Raw genomic sequence first — 21,425 nt, forward strand, 5'->3', positions numbered from 1 at the left:
AACAATACATGAATTCAAAAATAGTTTAGATAAAATGAGATACGAAGACGGGACACCACGAGCATAGCTCCCCTTCCCGTAAAATACAACTAGGTAATACACACATACATACCTATACATGCTATCAATCTGGTCTGTTACATTCAAGTCCTTCCCTAGAGTTGTTGATGTAATTTCCCTAATAATTTGCATTTTTTTTTCTTGACACAACTTTCATGAAATGTTGTATTCTTCTTGGCATCTACACAGTAAGTCGCATCTACTAAGTATTTCAGCGGCTTTGACCCATCGTTTTTCGCTCATATTTCCGAAATAATCATTCACATCAGCATGGTATATTAGCACAGCCTAATTCACACCCGGCCATAATTTTTGACGTTATAGTGTATTCACAAGTGTATTTAATTACGGTGTTTACTCTTGATATTGTGTGTGTCGTAGCCGACACCCGTGAAGTAAATCAAATAAGTGAAGTTGGGATACACGAGGTAGTTTATGATGACGTCACGACTTCACCTGTTCGATTTACTTCACGGGTGTCGGCTACGACACACTTAATATCAAGAGTAAACGCCGTAATTAAATACACTTGTAAATGCACTCTAACGTCAAAAATTATGGCCGGGTGTGAATTAGGCTGTGCTAATATATCATACTGATGTGAATGGTTATTTCGGAAATATGAGCGAAAAACGATGGGTCAAAGCCGCTGAAATACTTAGTAGACTTATCTACAACATCTGACAAGAGATTCTCTCTTTTTTTATATAAACTTGACTAGGAAGCGAACACATTACAATAGCAAAAGAGGAGAAAGACTTGGGAGTGTTGGTAAAAGACAACCTGCCACCTGGCAGACATATCAGCAGGATTGTGAGAGAGACATATGGGCTACTACAGAAGATTAAAGAGCGTTCCATTATATGGATGAAGAAATGATGAAAAAACTCATTGAAACCCTCATGCGTCCAAGATTGGAATATGCTTTAGTACTATGGTCCCCACACAGAGTGAATGATATAAGCAAGAGTGGGAGAATACAAAGGGCAGTAACCAAACTGGTCCCAAGCCTGGTGGATAAACCACATAAAGAAAGACTAAAAGTACTGGGTCTACCAACTTTGAGAGCTCGAAGAGAAAGAGGGGGACTTGATTACAGTGTTGAGGTCACTAAAGGGGATATATTACATTGATAGAAAAGATCTCCTGATTAAAGATGGGAGGGCTTTAAGAGGTCATGAAAGTAAATTAAGACCACATGTCGAAAGAATGTGAAGAAATACAGTTTTCTATATAAATGTATAAATACGTGGAATAGCTTAGGTGATATAGCCCAAGCTCAAACAATACACGAGTTCAAATCTAATTATAATTGGAAATAAAAATATAGATTAAGTTGGAACCATACATGAATTTGAGTCTAGGTATGTTAGAAAATTAGAGAATAGGAGACAAGACTCAACGAGCATTGCTCCTTTCCTGTATACTACAATTAGGTGGCAAAAAAGGCCACCCCTCCCTTAGAGGCCACTATGGCCCAAGATTCTCTCCCGAACACGGATCACATTGAGGCCCCGCTGTCATCGGCCACCCAACATCCACTGATGCAGGTTGCCCCTCCCACCCCATCTCCCATCCCCTTGTGGACTGTGCAACCATCTAATAGAACACTAGACTGCTGTATCCCTGGAACCCCCAAACCCCCACCATGTCCTGCAACCTCTGATCCCACCTTGACTCATGTGACACCTCCCTTCTCTCCCTACTCCCTCTGTGAACTCCCCGCAGGCACCAGAACTGCTAGCGAAATTCAAGGCATCGAACCTAGCTGGTTTTACTAATACCTATGAGGCTGTCATAAAGAGTAAAATATCAAAACGGAGGTAAATTACTAACGTTACCAAAGTCTGAGAAGCAGATTGGCACCGAACCCGGGAGTGACCTCTCCAAGTACAGTTTCCACCAACCTGTGATCTCTCCCAGTGTCCGTCCTCATATGTGTGACCTCCCCCAGTTACAACACGGTGACTTCTCCCCGTGCTTTTCATTTCATTTAAAATATGCTCCCTTTTCCATTCTCATTCAACCCCATGGCCCCCGAAGCTTGGAAGACTGGAGCCGACATAGTTTATAACATCACCGAAAACATAGAACGGCTTGCCCACATCCTGGTCGGATACCCTCCGCCCAGATAACTACAAAAACGCCGGAGTAGCTGAACACAGAGCGACTCAACACCTACGGGCCTCCGAATGGAGAAAGGCCCGTGTGTAGATAAACATTATCTATCAAATAAAAAAATAAAAATAAATTAAAAATTCTTATTCACTTCAACTGAGGATGCAGAAAGATCTGCGAAACCTCTTGAAATCTAATTTGTTCTGCTTGTATTTTGTTTTTTGCTGTATTTTTTGTACTCATTTCTTGTATTTTGTTTACTGTGTGCTGTATTTTTGTGTTCATTATAACTTTTGTGTTTCCTAAGGGTTTTGGAAATTTGATTTACTCCCTTTCCCCCTACCAAAAATCTACTTTTTGCAAGCTTGAGAGCTTACGGAAATAGTTAATTAATAATTCTTTTGCTGTCGTTTTTAACAGAATATGCCTCAGAGAGAATTTCCTGCCACATTTCACCAATATATATATATATATATATATATATGTATATATTAGAAATAACAATTTAGAATGTCAATTACTCAAGGGAAAATGAATCAGTTATAAAAGTAAAGAGATGAATTTGGGAATACTGGTCACGAATACCTTGTCACCTGATTACAAAGGATTACAAAGGCGGAGCATGCCGACAGGAGACCTTTTGATCCATATCTAGGTCGGATGCGAAAAAAAATCAATAAATAAAAATTATAATAATGTAAATAACAAATAAAATACATAAATAAATGCATAGGTATAGTTAAATAATAAACAGGTAAATAGTAAATAATAATAAATTGACATATAACTAATAATAAATGAAAATCAGACAGACAAATGATAAGAAAACAAAAACAAATAATATAAGATAAATTATAATCATTACAGCATCTTACTTAGGTATTTATCTAACCGATTCTTAAAGCTTCGAACTGAACTACATTGCACTAACTGTGCAGGAAGTTTATTCCATTTATTTACTACACGGTTGGCAAAGTTGATAAACTATATTAGTAAGATCGTGGATGAAGCACAGGCTATTGACGCCATAAAAGTAGTTTTTCCCATAATGAACATGATTGAAAAATCAGTCTTTCATCCATTCTTGACCAGAATATACAGTGGTATGCCATCCCCCACCCCCGGGTAAAGTGAAGGGTATAAACAAGATCGAAAGGATACACACAGAAGTGAACAAATTGGTTCCTAACCTTGCAGATAAAACTTACAATGAGATATTAGAAACACTGGACTTTGTCGTTGTGTTCAAGTCACTGAAGGGAACAGATAAACCTGGCAGAGAATACCTCTAGGTTTAGGACAGGGGAGCATTATGAGGTCTTGGGCATAAGAACAAATTGAAAAGACAACATATGTAGAGGATATCTCTCTTTTTCTTTTTTTTTTTCTTTTTTTTTATAAATGTGCAAATAACTCGTTGAATAATGTAGAAAATTATACTATTAAGGCTATAAGCTAATTCCAAATTAGGCATGATGGAGAAAAAGACACAAGACCTTACTAGTATAGATCCTTTCCTTTAAATTACAATTATGTAATAAAATTAAGTAAGCACACGTGAATACACACACCGGAGCAACTTGGTCACCTGACAATTTTATCAGTAAGAATGTGGACATGCCATACGGGCTGTCAAAAAACCTGAAAGTGGTTTTTCACCACAAGAATGGAGAGATGAAAATAGGAGAGCCTAATCCACCCTATATTGAAATAAGCTGCAGTGATGTGGTCCCCGTATATAGTGAAATATATAACCAAGATCGGTAGAATACAGAGAACTTTGACCAAATTGTTTACAGCCTAGAAGATAAATCGTACGAGGACCATACAAGGAAACACCGCACCGGGCAGTGTGGTCTTGGATCTATCTAATGGAACATTTGTATTCTTTTATCATTGTTACAAAGTTTCTCTTAGTTTGACGCCAATATATTTTTTTTCTTAAATCTTGGCAAAGTAATTTGGGAACAGCTGAGCTGCTGTCATCCTTAGTTCTTTAATAGAAATTTATCACCTTTTTGGAAATGCTGTAGCTCTATGGTAGTTGTAACAGCAGGGTGGCTGTAAGCTATAATCATTTTTTCATAGCAAATTTGCAGAGGCACTGAAGGACGTATTGTAGGGTATTTTGATGATTTCTTGTCTCAAATGAATCTAGGATCGAAGGAGAAGTCCTACAGAAGCTGGCTTTTGCTCTGTTTATGTTTTTAACTAAAAATCAAACAGGGTAACTTAATTTCTTTAATTGGGACTGCACTAATTTCAATAGTAAATTTAATACTGACAAATCCTAAATGTTCCAAGAAATAGGACTAAGGCAATGCTACAATTTTATCAAAATGTTGACGGGAAACGGGCAAGAGCTCCCATCAAAATACCTTAAGATTCGTCCACCAGGGAATAGTGAAAATAAACCGGTACCATTGTAAAGAAAACATGGTGTTACGGCGACGGCAATGACTATCCTACCTGACAGGCATCCCTGCCGGGATACGCAGCGCACACCATGTTGTCCGTGATGATATAGTTAATCGCCTGGTAGCTGTCCTGGCATGCAGACTGAGAAACCAGCTGTACCGTCGCCATCAGAGGAGTTTTCGGGGATGAGCTCTCTGCGAGTGCATGATTAATGGACACTGTTGATTAATTAATGCTTAATTAAGCTCACCAGGTTCCTACTCGAATAAACCATCCATCATCAACCAGAAAAAGCAAGCTTTGGCTGCCATAATGAGTGTTGATCGAAAAAACTCAACTCCTTCAGTACTGTACACTTGTACTGAAAATAAATGACATACACCCATCGTTTGTCAACCAACTTCCACTAATTCTAAGACCAAACCGGTCGTTAGGTACAACGAATGGTCGCTAGATTTGGACGCTGATCCATTTAACAACTGGGTAAATTGTTAAATGCGGCGTGTGGTCGATAAACTCAGGTGGCTGCTAAATCCAAAGATAGTAATAATGGGAGTCGGTAAATCGAGGTTCTTCTGTAATGTATTGCAGTAACTCAAGTATACAGTAAGTGATCAGGTTGTTGGTTGTTATTGTCTGTTGTTTACCGACATATCTGTCCTTGTAGATAATATCGCACCACCGTCGCACGAGTTAGTCAAGTGTGTTTATAATTTGGTTTGGTTATGGGCCCTGTTTTTGTAGGAAGTTGTCGAAGTACGATTGAGGTATTGGTGCTTTATCAAATAAGATTTGGTGTAATGTAATTGTTCTTTGTGGAATTATGTAAATCGGACATCATGGTAGTTTGGTACTATTGGAGGGAGGTTAGCATTGGCAGGTGGGAAGGTAATTTCCTGTCATGCCTTACGAGCAACATTTAATTGCTAGTTGTCACAACAAAATATTGTCAAAATAAAAAAAATTGTCGCAACGATAAGTTGTCGGTAAGGTTCACCCGCACACGAGCCACGCGATGGCGGCAACTATTGTTTATAGTCATCATTTTATACATACACATTTATGCACACACATACACAATTCTGTAGACATACATACATACATACATATGAACATACATCCATAAGAAATACATACATATGAACATACATACATAGGCTACATACATAAGAACATACATTCAGGCAGACAGGCAAGCAGGCAGATGGCGAGATGCATTGACCTTCCAGACAATAGTTAACGTTTTCCTTTCAAATAAATACAATATGTTTTTACCTTTCTCCTTTTTATCCTCAGGGGAGAGAGTATTCCAATCGCTCACCACAGCCTCACTCCACAACTTTTCTTTTATATTCTTATCGCCGTATTCCTTTAGTTGGAAATCATATAGAGGTGATCTTCCCTCTGTTATGAGTGTTTCGTAGTCAAATAACTCTTTTATTACAGACATGACATAGTGCCACGTCCTCTCACCACTGCAGTCTGAAAGACACCAAGGCAGCATCTGGCTGGGTGGCGGCAACGAAAAGTTGTTCGTGTGCGAGCTCACATTTGAAATAACGTTTTCTATCGCCTGCCACAGTTGCCGACAATAATTGTGTTGTCGGAGAAATTGATCCGGTCGCAACTACCTCACAATTTTTTGTTGTCGCCTCAGGAAAAATTGTCCATGTGCGGGAACCCATAGAGATGTGTGCGTTCTATTTTTGACAATTTTTGTTGTTGTGACAACTAGCAACAAAATGTTGCTCGTGTGCGGGGCCTCTTAGTCGTACTAATGCCGTTTCAAAACTGGTTGCGTTGATGTGAGAATGACTATTATATACTTTTGTGTATGAGATATGGGAGTCCACCTTTTTGTTTTATCTTCTCTAACTGTACTGTCTATGAAGGGAGGTAACGTGGTCTGTAGTGATTTTATCTTCCTGTGCTAGTGCTATATGGTGGATCAAAATTACTACAGCTCTGTGTGCTTGTTTGTGATTCCTTTAATATTTATTTGTAGTATGTTTATTTTATGTTAGGGTGCTTTGGTCGAGGGTACAGATATATGTAAGCAACAGGTTAATTTTGTCGTTTAGTATTGATAAGTGTGGTGCATTCTAAGTTCATTCAACAGTAGCAGTTGCTGCATTAAGAGAAGTGTAGTATATGTGACGTGTCTTCTGCATTAGGTATGTGTGACAACCTGATTTTATTTCAATGTCGCCGACTTGTAGATGTGATATGGCAGGTGCCGGTGTAGTTTTCAGTGACAGAGAAATATAAGAATGTAGGACGAAGGAAGTTGTACTTGTGTGAAAGGATGAGTGAATATTGGGCATATTCCGGAGACCAGATACTGGACCCGAGGGGTCGATTTCTTCAGTTGGACGCTAGGGGTTTTGAGTTACTTTCGGATAATGGGTTAGAGGATGGTTCTTTTAAGGTGCACTGTGTATTTGGAGGTAGGTCCATCCTCCTTTAATAGAATTGGTGCCATCACGGGAAAGAACAACCCCTCGGCACTTTATTGTAAAATTGTCCATGTGTGGTCTAAGTTGGAAAAATTCTTTATAGCTTTGCACAATATTTACCTAAGCTCATTGTATAACAGTGAAAAATATTTTTTTTTGCAAGCGCTTACATTAATAGTTAATATTCACCAAAGTTAAAGACACCTTTTACTTAGACTGCTTACTAGACTTAATGTATGTCCATATCTGAGATGTACTCACAAGCTTTGCTGCACTGCATGTGCAATAACTGTAACAGCCACTCACCACCGTATTTCTTTGTCCCCCAACCAGCAACGAGTGCCGATTGTCCGTCTCTAAAATCACCCTCTTCGTCGAGACAAATAGGCTTAATCTGGGTTCTGCTGTCGGACAAGAATTCAACGATGACACCCAGATCCACTAGTGCTATGTCATTGTCTTGCTGTACCAAGAGAAAATAGAACTCGATTACGAAAATGTTCTAAAAAACCTTCAGTTATTTATATACCATTACCAGAACTTCTACCTAGATAACATAAATCAGTGAGTGACACGTCCTTTGGCGTCTATATTCGAAGCTTATATCTAATCTGGTTGGCGCAGGACTTATGTTTTTTTTTTAAATAGAGGATGCCTTGTCGTACCTGAATAATGAAATGTCTTGCATTCAAGAAATAGTGGTCATTTACTGAGAGGAATGAAAAAAATTGCCATCATATATGGCCATTGACACAATTTAGTGCCCAAGATTGTCGATAACAAAGACAAACCATAGACTTAGAGGAGGAAGTCCTGTAGAAAGCATGACATCGGTATGCAAAAAGCTATAAACTTGTTGTATCTAGCAAAATGTTTGAAAAAAAAAAATCAGCAATAGCTTCAAATTTCTAGGCAAATAGTACTGGTGATAATAGTCAATAAATAAAAATTAAAAAATCTAAGGGTAGATTATGAAGTAAATACAAAGTAGGGCTGACTTTAGTTTTCTAATATGCAATTATAAATTCACCATAAAATATCCAATTTACAATCTCTATAAACACACAAAATTTATCATTTAAGTTCATATCGTGGATTTTGTCATGGTTATGCATATTCTTTGATGTCCCTACAGTTGAATGGTAACTCACGTGGTTGTGGTAAAACCAATAAAATCCAATGGTTGAAGTTTGTATTTTTCAAGTGAACAAGTAAATTGATACGTTTTATGGGTATCGTTGGAGAGTTTAGGAGTGTTCTTGATTAGGTGATGACTAACTTTAGGGGCTTTTATGGTATATGTATAAAATGTGAGGCAAAGAAGCCTGCGTATACAAAATCCTTTTCAAAAAGCATAATCAGTTTTGTAATGGTGAAACTGTTAATCATCTGTCAGTGAGAGTAGATTAATGTACAATAAGAAATGTGTTAGGGAAGGAAATGAACCAAGTAGCAATCAAATATTTCAACGCCATCATCAGGTTCACTGCGATTATTCTAGAGAAAGTGCCTAAACACAGTAGTTGAAAGAAATTTAAAATTGAGCAGACCTATTTATGTATTTAATAGTAAATAAAATATAAGATTTTATAAGCTGATGTTCACAAGCTTACACCTAATTACAAGACCAGACAAACCCCCAACCTAGTTATGAAGAACAGATGTCTTCTACCAGCAAATACTCTTCAGGATGTGAACTTAGTATACCAATATATTTGCAATATTGGTGACTACAGTCGTCTACCTACAAGGTATATACTGTAGGCTTCACTGCCACTACGTTATTCAAAAGAACCAATGCACATTTGCAGGATGGAGCAATACGCCGTCGTAACAACAGCACTCATGGGCAAGCAGTAGAGAGCAGATGGAGGACCGAACAATTATCCTGTTCAGAGAACCTGACACCTGGAGATTAAAAATGGCGGAAGCAGTATATATTCATAAGTAAAAACCCATTATAACATTCAACAAATGCCCGAGTCTACTCTCCCTTTGACAAGAAGACCTCAAGCAGCAACACACGCAGCTTCACCACGTGAACAATTTCGACAAATACGACAAACAGTATCTCACGGAACTCCACCTCGTGAACAAACAACACAAATATTGTCTGCAGAGTCTCCCCCAAGTGTTACCTTTGCCATCAACCTACCGAGTCTCACCTCATGAACACACTACGCAAATAATAGCTCACCGAGGGTTACTTCCTCAAGTTTTACCTTCCGAATGTCAGCATGAACCATGTACATAATCATGTCAACCAATCACATAGTTATAACTGTATTATCACCGCAAGATACAACTCCTAAATATGGCCGAAATAAGTCTTGAGAAAACAACCATGGATTTCAGAAATCTACTTCATACCCTGACAAACGAAAAGCAAAACATCCTAAAAAAAAAAAAAAACGCAAACCGCCACAAGCGCAGTGTCGTCAACAAAACAACAACTGGCTCACTTCTTTCTCCATTTTCTTTAACAATCTCCACTCCCCTGCCCATTGCCCTCGCCATCCCTGTGCACATTGAACAACCATGGCGACATGACACAGCCTTGACACAATCCTACTATTACTGCAAATCACTCCCTCTCTCCATTTCTCATTCCAATACAGGCTCTACTAATCTCGTAAAAACTCTTGACGGCATTTAACAGCTTTTCCCCAATCCCATATATCTGCAAAAACCCCTGCAGTGCCTTCCTGTCTACCTTGTCATAAGCCTTTTCCAAATCCATAAAGACCCAAAAATATCTTTATCTTTTCCCAAAGCATTCTCACATAGCTGTCTTACCGTAAAAATATGATCCATGCAACCCCTACCTTTCCTAAACCCACATTGTTCCTCACCAATTACTGCCTCTGTTATTCTCCTAATCCTCTCAATCAAAACCCTCCCATACGCCTTCTCAATTACACACAACAAACTGATCCCTCTGAAACTTCTACACTCACATTCGTCCCGTTCCTTTGTAAAATGGAACTATACAAGCACTCCTCCAGTGATCTGGCGCTCTATATTATCTTAAAGACACATTAAGCAGCTTCACCAGCCAGTCCACAGTTACTGTACCTCCCTTCTTTAGACATTCCGCATGACACCCATCCAATTCAGGAGCCTTATCTGTTCTCCTAATTTTCAGAGCTACTTACACTTCATCTTTTCAAATTTTCCATTTTCCTCGCCCTTCACCGTCATTTTCTAAGCACCTCCCAATGCTACCATCAATCCATTCCTATACTCCTCTACATTGAACAGCTCTCTAAACTACTCCGTCCATCTTCCCTTTACCACCTCTTCCGTCAAGATCTGTCCATCCGCGCCTTTTGCCTTTTCTTCTCTACTTGACTCACCTCCCCTTCCTCTCCTGATTTCCTTCCAAAACACTTTTTTCTTGCTTTCAAGGTTTTCTGTCATACTTCTCCCCCGTTTTACATCTGCTCTCCTGTTTTGCTTCCTTTATCTTTTGTTTTGCCTCCCTTCTTTTTTGTTTATACTTCTCATATTTTTCTCTCATCCTACTTTGTAACCAGTCTCCGAATAATCGCTTCTTATCTTCTACTACCTTTTTCAATTTATCATTCCAACACTCACTACCCTTCCTTCTATTCCCCCCTGCCCTTCTTGTTCCACGTACTGTCTTTGCATACCTTGTCACTACTTCCTTGAAACACCCCCTTTCCTCTTCCACACCTATGTCCACTCTATCCTTTACCACCTCTTACACTTCTCTCAGCTTCTGCTTGTACTTCTCCTTTTCCTTCTCATTTAAATAGTTTACTCTAAGCACCTCCCTATCTTTCACTCTTTTCCTCTTTCTCCATCTATCCTTCATTCTCACCTTCCACCAAAAATGATCTGATATTCCCCCACTCTCTCCCCTAAGAACATGTACATCCTAAACTCTTCTTACTCTTCTCCTGGGTACTACTATATATTCTATTAACGCCCTATCTACCAACTTTCCATCCACCATCCTCTCCCATGTGTACTTATGCCTGAATTTTTTTTAACCGTGTTAGCAATCATCAACTCTCTTTCTAGCCACATCTCCACCATCAACTCTCCACTACGATTTTTTTCCTGGAACTCCACAATTGCCGACAACTCTGTCTATTGATTCATCTCCTACTCCAGCATTAAGATCTCCCAATACCATTACATTGACATTTCTCCCTAAACCCTCTATGCACTCATTAAAATCTATCCAAAAAGACTCCTTTTCCTCTACATTCTTCTTACTACCAGGCCCATATGCGCTTACAAAGACCCACATCTCCCTTCCCAGTTTCACCTTCATCCACATTAACCTTGAAGAAACCTCCTTCCACTCCACCACACGTTCACTTACTAATATAGCCACCCCTTCTCTCCTTAGTCATCTCTTCACTCCCGATATTCTCCCCACTACACTCCCAAACTCAAACTCGCCCCTCCCTTTCAACATAGTTTCACTCAGTGCTAATACATCAATCTTTCTTCTCACAAACATACTGCCTATTATTTCCCTTACACTCTCATCTGCACCATACCAAAGCACATTAAAAGACCCAGGACTTAGGGTTCTGTAAGAAATACTCCTAGATCCTTTTATACCTTTGCTTTTTGTTTTTTTTAAGAATTTTTCTTTTGGGGCTACAAAGAGTAGGATGCCTAGATCTATCCTCCGTCCTGTTTTAGTTGCCTTTTACGAATTAAGTAGGAACACTCGATGACAGTTTTCTTCCTCCCCTACCACAGGGTTTGGCGAAAATGGAAATGCATATTTAGAGAAGTAGTGCAGGACAGTATTAAGAATATGGGACGGCATAACGAAGGGACAGTCACAGTATAATAAAGTAGCATAATTTCGCTTTGAATAGAGTTTCCTCTAACACAGAAAAAATTATCTGAGGCTCTGGTCAGTAGGGCGTCCCATATAGAGTATAGACCCTGAAGTATCAACTGCATGCTACTGAGCAGATTTTAACCTCACAATAACATGCTGCCAATACCCCAGACGGATAATAATAGTAATGATAACCATGATGATGATGATGGTGATGACGATGATGATGACGACGACGACGACGACGACGACGATGATGATGATGATGACAAATATACTACTACTAATAGTGATGGTAATAATATCTACTTATAAAGGAATAATGATATTTTTGTACAGCTCCTGTCCCTCTTTTATGTTGTTCCCTTGAACCTGTACTTCACCACCTCTATGTCTACCTCTTCCTGATTACAGTATAGCAACTTTTAAGTGTTGCTGTTCGTCTATCCATTTTAATGGGTCGAGTGAGTTTGTGATTCAAAATTATACAAGAAAGACTTACATTTTTGGGGTCGTAGTCAGGGTGGGTGTAAGCATATCTCGGGATTATGGAGACAGACTCCACGTCGCTACTTGTGCTGACATCGTGGTCTCCCAGGGATACAAGCATATTTGTAATCCTAAAGAGAGACAGAGAGAATAAAGAGGATAAAATTAATACATTATTAGACTTTATCAGATTATAAAGGATTACAAAGGATTGCAAAGGCGGAGCATGCCGACAGGAGACCTTTTGGTCCATATCTTGGTCGGATGCGAAAAAAATCATAATAATAATAAATGAATAAATAAAAACTATAATAATAATGTAAATAGCAAATAGAATACATAAATAAATGCATAGGTATAGTTGATAATAAAGAGGTAAATAGAAAATAATAATAAATTGACATATAACTGATAATAAATGAGAAACAAATGATAACAAAACAAAACAAAAACAAATAATATAATAGTGACGGTAATGGGTTAATGAAGATTAAGTGGATTAATTAATTAAATGAGCATCACGGTGTATACGCCACCATATACATGATGAGTAATATCACTCACACACTCACTCTCCCCACTCACTCCCTCACTCACTCACTGGTCCACCACCAAGCACATCCTCCCAATCTTGCTGACTGGGCGGTTGTCGACACAACACTTCATGCCCCGTGCGACCAGCACTATCAAGAAGCAACCATACACACACACACACGAACATATTCATAAGCGCAGTCAACCTCTAACTCACAAAACACACGACAACCAAATAATAATGAACCCTTCCCCCCTGGAAATATTATATACTGTAAATAACACATAGTTAGTAATTAAGAACATGATAGTTTATTTGCGGGAAATCAAACATTCCTACTAAAAAATCTTATTAAAACATTTACCAGCACCTCCTATTTTGCTGTGTCAGGACTTCCGACGAACAAAAAGTAGATGCTCCAGAGCAGGAGCGGTCGGTCCGATGATACGTACAGAGACATTAAAATAGTGCAGTGTGGTATATAAACGGAGTGATATTCAGATAGCTTGGAACTAATATCTTGAGAGATAGACACAAACAAAATGATAGTGTTTAATGTATCAAATATTTACCCATATTTCAAGAAGTGATTGACATTGTGTAAAATATAGAAGAAATTGTGAACCAGTAAACTTATTTAATAAACGAAAAAGATGTTACATTGAGTTTGGTGTTGCCGCCTTAAGTTCTGTGTTATGTATTCACTCAACACCGGTTGAGGATACAACGGAAGTTAGACAGACAGTGATTGTAACTCCTGTTTTGTATAGATACCCCTAAAATCAGGACATTTTCTTCAGATGTAAGAAATGGGAACCCTTAATAGTATGCATTATCTTAAATTCCTTTAGACACAGGAGGTAGAAATCCACACACTAATTCTCTGTTTTGTACCCCAAGCTTCAGGTGTCAGTTTTTCTAAGTTTATACTCTAACTTTTACCAAAATACAACCAAAATGTAGCAGGGCATCTTCTCGGAAAGCCCTGTACACAAGCCAATAATGAATAAGATGGGATATGGCTTACCAGGCTTGGCGGCCAGCATATCAGCACATCTATACCGTCTTCCCTGCGAGGATTATGAACTTGACCTCTGGGTTATACTCTGGGACAGAGAGCAATGAAATATGAAGGAAGTGTGTCCAGTTTTTTACTTGTTCATTCAGGAGTGAGGCAAGGGTGCGTTCATGCCCCAACACTTTTCAACACCTGTATGGACTAGGTATTGGATAGAGTTGTCGATCAATGTCGTTGCAGCGAAGCATCTATTAGTAATACTAAGGTCACTGATTTTGTCTTTGGTGATGATGCTGTCTTTGCGAAGTCGCTGGAGTTTCTGATTGAAGTCCTCGAGTCTCTGCACAGTGAGGCGAGACCGCTTGGACATGAGGTCTCCTGGACAAAGACTAAGGTCCAGATGTTGGGAGGCTCACTGGATGACACAGTTCAGTGTGTCCATGCATGTGGCGAGGGCATTGAGGTCTTGGAAAGCTTCACATACCTTCGTTGTGTAGTGCATAACAGTGGTGGATCATCTCAGGAAGTACTTTGAAGGATTGGTGTTGCCCATAGTGCTATAGACTTACTCAACCAGAATATATGGCATTGTCAATATTCATACAGGAAGTCTAAGATTCAAATCTTCAATTCACTTGTTCCTCCTGTTTTGCTGTACGGCTGTGAGACATGGACATTGAATGCTGACTTGAAGAGGAGTCTCGATGTCTTTGGTACTAAGTGCTTTCGGAAAATCATGGGGTATCGCTAGAATCACTCTGCATCAATCTAGAGACTGTAGTATGAGACTCATTGTAGGCCATTTGCCAGCATAATTCGTGGACATAAATTCCGGCTACATAGACTTGTAGCACGTTTACCTGATGTTGATCCCACTCACAGGGTCGTCTCCAAAAGAGACAACCCTCGATGGAGGAGACAAAGGGGTCATCCATAGAATTCATGGTTGGGGCAAGTTGATCGAACCTGTCGAGAGTTGATTGCATCGGGAAGGGTGGTTGCATGGGAGATCGTGGGGACTGGCACCGGCATGTGAGTGAATCAATACGCTCCCTGGCATATATATATATATATATATATATATATATATATATATATATATATATATATATATATATTAACAACTACAATGCACTTTAATTCTAAGCCATCAACATCGGGAGACCCAATGGGGCCACATCCAGAAATTGAAATGTGGTACTGCCGAGGACTCGATCACATGACAAATGCCGTAGAAACTAACCAACTATGCCATCAAGAGAGATATAAATTGAGCGCAAGTTTTCTTATATATTTGTATGCTCGAGTTACATACACTTACATGAAATTTTGCGTTCAACCCATCTCCACTATGATAGTACAATTGGAAGTATACAAACGAGGGAAAATATTTGTACAACACTCAATGGGTCCCAGTGATTAGAGATACATTTTGACAACCACAATGCACTTTAATTCTAAGCCATCAACATCGGGAGACCCAATGGGGTCACATCCAGAAATTGAAATGTGGTACTGCCGAGGACTCGAACTCAGCGATCACATGACAAGTGCCGTAGTAACTAACCAACTATGCCATCAAGAGAGATATAAGTTGAGCGCAAGTTTTCTTATATATTTGTATGCTCGAGTTACATACACTTACATGAAATTTTGCGTTCAACCCATCTCCACTATGATAGTATAATTGGAAGTATACAAACGCGGGAAAGTATTTGTACAACACTGAATGGGTCCCAGTGATTAGAGATACATTTTAACAACCACAATTCACTTTAATTCTAAGCCATCAACATCGGGAGACCCAATGGGGCCACATCCAGAAATTGAAATGTGGTACTGCCGAGGACTCGAACTCAGCGATATGTGTGTGTGTGTGTGTGTGTGTGCGTGCGTGTGTGCGTGCGTGCGTGTGTGTGTGTGTGTGTGTGTGTTTGTGTGTGTGTGTGTGTGTGTGTGTGTGTGTGTGTGTGTGTGTGTGTGTGTGTGTGTGTGTGTGTGTGTGTGTGAAAATTAAAATCAGAGATGAAGTAATCCTTATATTTCGACCACTAACTGTGGTCCTCTTCAGAGGATAAGTACAGAGGGAGGTTAGAGCACAAAGAATATATACAGATGTGAGGTAATACTAAAAAGAGACGAGGGAAGACTCAAGTGACATGTCCTTGGTGAGGTGGGGAGCCCAATTGACCGCTGGTAAGGTCAAGTCCCGCTGTCGTGGGAAGCAATTTGTTCACTGCCAATGTAGTTATACAATCCGGAGGCCATTGTCCTTTTGAGGTGTTGAAGTTAGGATAGTGTTTAATTAAGGATGATTCTATTATTTTTCTTCTAAAATTACAGTGATATTCATAGATAATAGCTGCATTGTCCCAGTCCATGCAGTAGTCTTTCGAGCTGGTGTGAAAGAGACCGCAGAATTCTCTTGGCCGTATCTGATGGAATTTCTATGTTATCTCATTCTAGTAGAAATATCTCTGACTGTTCTCAATACACCTCTTCGCAATCTCTGTACGGTAAATTGTATACACCGGGGCCATTGTCCGTTTTTGTCCGGTGGTGGACATTTACTACCTGTTTGAAAAGACTATTGGGATAATTAAAAGTAACATTGATTTGGTCTTTGGGAAGTAGTTTGGTAACAGCATGAATAGAGAGTTATAAGGTAATTTGACATTTTTGTTATTCCAACTGAACTAGGAATCTGGTTTGGATGTATTATAATAACTACTTTTGACCTTGCTTAAGGCTTTTGACAGACACCATTCTGGATATCCTATTTTTGACATTTGTTTGTTAATTAAGCTGATTTCTGGGTCTAAGTGTTGAGGACTGCATATTCTAAGGGCTCTAAGAAACAGATCCAAGGCAACACTGGATTTAATGTTGTCCGGGTGATGACTGAAAAAATGTAAATAACCACCAGTGTGAGTGAGTTTCCTATACACCGGGAAGGACAATCGGTGCGGACCTCCAGTGTTAGTATTTAGTTTATTATGAAACAGACAGACAGACAGACAGACCGACCGACCGATAGACAGACGGGCAGATAGGCAGACAGACAGACAGACAGACAGACGGACAGATAGGCAGACAGACAGACAGACAAACAGACAGACAGACAGAAAAGGGGGAGAATAAATGTGCACTCGCAAAAACACCGTCTACTCTGGGTGATGCTCACGTCTTGTTGTACAAGCAGTGCGCTGCGGTGAGGACCCACGATCTATTGATGAGTGTCCCGCCACAGTAGGTGTAACCACTTTCAAGCTTTATGTAGAGGAAGGCCAACCAGGGGATTAGCCCGTAGATGAATGAAATTCCGCCCACAACCCTGTCTATGGCGAGGCGAGAGGATCCGCATTTTTTTGCTGTAGGCAGGAGAAACCGTTATTACAGATGCAGAATAATAATAATAATAATAATAATAATAATAATAATAATAATAATAATAATAATAATAATAATAATAATAATAATAATAATAATAATAATAATAATAATAATAATAATAATAATAATAATAATAATAATAATGATGATTGATGATGATGATGATGATGATGATGATGATGATGATGATGATGATGATGATGATGATGATGATGATGATAATAATAATAAAACGTAAAAACACGAGTGAATAGGAGAACAACCAAACCACTTGATACATTATTACGGTATATCGTAGTGTTATCCATCCAGTTGAATCTTAAAACTTGGAACTGTAATGTTGTACGCTCCATCGCCTCTGCAGGAACTTCATTTCATTGCTTGACTATGTGGATGGTGAAATATTGTCACTATACTTGTAGACTGAATTTAAGTCCTACTCAACGATAGGGTTGTCAAATTCACCCGCGTTTATTTACGTAAATGACAAGCAGTATATCATATCTTACTGTATTGTGTAATTTTTGTCGTGTCAGTCTTATGATTTTTTTTATATATTTTCCTTTAGTGACGCAATCATTACGTTTTTCTTTTCTCTTTGGAGTGGTCCTATGAGCGTCTTAGAATATGTAGAAATGGTAAAGTAGATTTTTACTAGAATGCTTTCGAATATTCATAATTGCTACTTACGAGGAACTCACATTTGAGTGGAGGAGAGGAGAAGAAGCGGGGGTGATATATAAACTGAACCCGGCAGAACTGATATGTTTTGTGTCCACACCGTTTTCCGACCAAAATTGAGGCCCATACTGGTTTCACTTTCAAAGGGTTATATGCCATTCTCCAACAGTCTAGAGACTCTAGATGAACAAGCTATTTTATTCATCATTCGGCGGAATATATACTACGAAGTACAATTTCAAATAGTCGTACAAAATGCATCAAAACCTCACATTAGGATCATGGAGGAACCCTAGAAATAGCCCAAAAGAAGGAATATTGAAGGTTATATGTGTATACATACATACTGTACATAAATATATATATATATATATATATATATATTTATATATATATATGTACATATATATATATATGTACATATATATATGCACACACACACACACACACACACACACACACACACACACACACACACACACACACACACACACACACACACACACACACACACACACACACACACATATATAATATATATATATATATATGTATATATATATATATATGTACATAAATATATATATATATATATATATATACATACATATATATATATATATATGTATATATATATATGTATATGTATATATGTGTGTATGTATATATACATATATATATGTGTGTGTATGTCTATATATATACATATATATGTATATATATATATATATATATGCATATATATATATATTCATATATGTACATAAATATATGTATATATATATATATATATATACATATATATATATATATATATATATATATATATATATATATATATGTGTGTAGTATTTAATGCGACGGAACAAGATGGCACCAACACTCTCCAAATTGACATACGAACAAAGATTGTCCAAACTGGAACTACCAACTCTGGAACAAAGAAGAGAAAGAGGAGATCTACTGACTATTTATAGAATCATGAAAGGAATGGAAATACTAGGTAGAGATGATTTATTAAAGTGGGACAATAGAAAACAAGAGGACATGAAAAAAAATAGAAAAAGGTAATTATAGAAGAGATCTGAAAAAGAATAGCTTCCCACACAGAGTTGTGGATTCCTGGAATAAATTAGATAAGGCAACAGTGTGTGCAAATACTATTCAAGAATTTAAGAACAAACTTGATGCTGAAAGATACAAAGACGGGCACTATGAGCATAGCTGCTCCCTTCCCGTATAATACTAGGTAAATACACACACACACACACACACACACACACACACACACACACACACACACACACACGTCGTAATGGTAGCGTTCGCAACTGCTGCTACAGCGGTCCGGGTTAGAATCCCGCCCAGGGCTGAAATAATTTTAGTATCGCTGCGCTGCGAGTCGTTCCTCCACCTATCGTGGGCGGGGAGTTGGGTGCGTGTGTACGTGTAAGGTCGCAGTACCCATACATCGGTCATATATAAGCTCTGAGCTCTCTCCCGGGAGGCTAACAGTTGTCGATCACGAGTCCAACACGTGACCCAAGACAATGGTGAATTACACACACAGGAAAGTAAACAAACTAATTTGATGGTAAGTATTACAATATATTGCTTAGGTATATCATGCAAATGAATCTTAGGATTTCGAACTGTACCTCATTTGGTGGCTTCTACGGGAGTGTAAGTTTCTTGACCACGCTGTTGGCGAAAATATTTCTTTTGAGATTTACGTGACAACTGCGTTCTTAGAGCTTGGGGTCATTGTTTCTTGCTGGTTATTATTTGGTGTGAAAATATTCTCCGTTTTGGTGCTATCGATACCCTACATAATCTTAAAGTCCTGTATTAAGCCCCACTCTCTGCTGATATAGGGAAAATAGGTTTTAGGGGATTTCATATAATTTGTCTCTGAAATATGATATCAGTTGTCTAAATTACCGTTGTATCCTTTTCCAATCTGTCAATGGTTTTAATATGATTAGAAAACCAAACTGAAACCGCGTATTCCAAATGTGGTTGAACTAATAATTAATTGATATGGGTTGTAGCCTATTATTATTTTTCTTTTTCGAGAATAGCAAATCATGGTCGATAGATCACCTTCAATCAGGGGTATAGAAGCCGGCGCTAACCTTACGTAAGAATATCGGGAGATAACCTATTCGATAAGTAGACCCATCCTTGATTATACGGTACAGCTTCGGTCCCTGCCCTATAAAACGGATATTAGTTTATTAGAATCAGTACAGAGGAGAAAGACCAAAATACAAGGGCTTAGAAATATACCATACGAAGAGATATTTAGGTACCTTAACTTACACTCTTTGGAAAGACGAAGAGTGCGGGGTTATCTAATTGAGGTATTTAACTGGGTTAATGGCTTTAACAAGGGAGATAAAGTCATCTCATTAAGACAGTAGGGCAGGACTCGTGGTAATGGATTTGAATGGGACAAAATTAGGTTTAAGAAGGAAATAGGTAAGAACTGGTTTGTCAAAAGAGTAGTTAACGCATGGAAAAGACTTAGTAATAACTATGTAGTGAGCGATGAAGTAAAAGGTTGCTTTAAGAGAAGATTAGCTAACTTTATAGATGACAAGTGGTAATGAACATGGAACGGCCAAGTAGAGGCCTTATGTTCTCTTGTAGTCTCCTCTATTCTTATGTTCTAATTCTCGTTGATTAATTTCGTGCTCGGTATTGATGCGCGGCTTATGATTTTGATCATTTACTATTCCATTCTCAAGGCAATGTTGAGGATAGGGTGATGTGATGCGTCTCCTGTGCTATCAAGAGTAGGATGCATGCTTTGCTTTTTTCTTCTTGCTTAAAGCTATTGCCTCTGGCTAGCCCTTTGGGGAAAGGGGAAGCCTAGTGTGTATGTCTTCCTTTGCCAGTACACAACCTCTCCATCACCAAGACTCCTACTGTGCCTCCTCGTGTCCACACATGGTAATTAGGATCTTGCAACCCTAAGCTAAATAAACAAATCTCGCAGCAGGTCAGGTTAGGGATAGCCCTGCTAATGGTACCATGTAACCCATTACTACTTGTAACATGGTCCACTGCTTTGCAGTCATATCTATCTATGGGGAAGACTTCAGGAAAAAACTTCGAGGAAAAATAAGGAGTTATAATCCCGTAGACAGTTCGCTGCTCTATAATAGCATTGCCCTGGCAACGGAGCTGGTGCTAAACTGTAACAGACTTGCTGTTCCTTTGAATCTAACAGCGACGTGGAGAGGAGGGTCCTGCATACTGGACATTTTCATGAAGTATGGTCTTCTTTGAAAATTAAAAAATAAATGTTCGTGTTATAAGGCACTCGAAAAAATGAAATGGAAACCAGTTAATCAAATCTTTTTACAGCCTCTAATAAAAAATAAAAAAAAATAGATAAAATCCAGCGCACCCTATGTAGAG

General features: G+C 38.6%; 1 protein-coding gene across 1 annotated transcript in view; it reads right to left on the reverse strand.

Moving 5' to 3' along the window:
• Positions 1-7,730, reverse strand: part of LOC143035495 (clotting factor G beta subunit-like) — a 10,194-nt gene extending 2,464 nt beyond the window's left edge. The window contains exons 1-2 of the mRNA XM_076202362.1: positions 7,359-7,730; positions 4,648-4,790 (exon numbers count right to left, since the gene is read on the reverse strand). Of these exons, the coding sequence (XP_076058477.1) occupies positions 4,648-4,764 (117 nt within the window). The 5' untranslated portion in view covers positions 4,765-4,790; positions 7,359-7,730. The remainder of the gene's footprint in view (positions 1-4,647; positions 4,791-7,358) is intronic.
• Between the last annotated feature and the right edge of the window lie 13,695 nt (positions 7,731-21,425).

This window comes from Oratosquilla oratoria, chromosome 19 (genome assembly GCF_046742065.1).
Source record: "Oratosquilla oratoria isolate Oo_2021 chromosome 19, ASM4674206v1, whole genome shotgun sequence".
In the NCBI taxonomy this organism is placed as follows: domain Eukaryota; kingdom Metazoa; phylum Arthropoda; class Malacostraca; order Stomatopoda; family Squillidae; genus Oratosquilla; species Oratosquilla oratoria.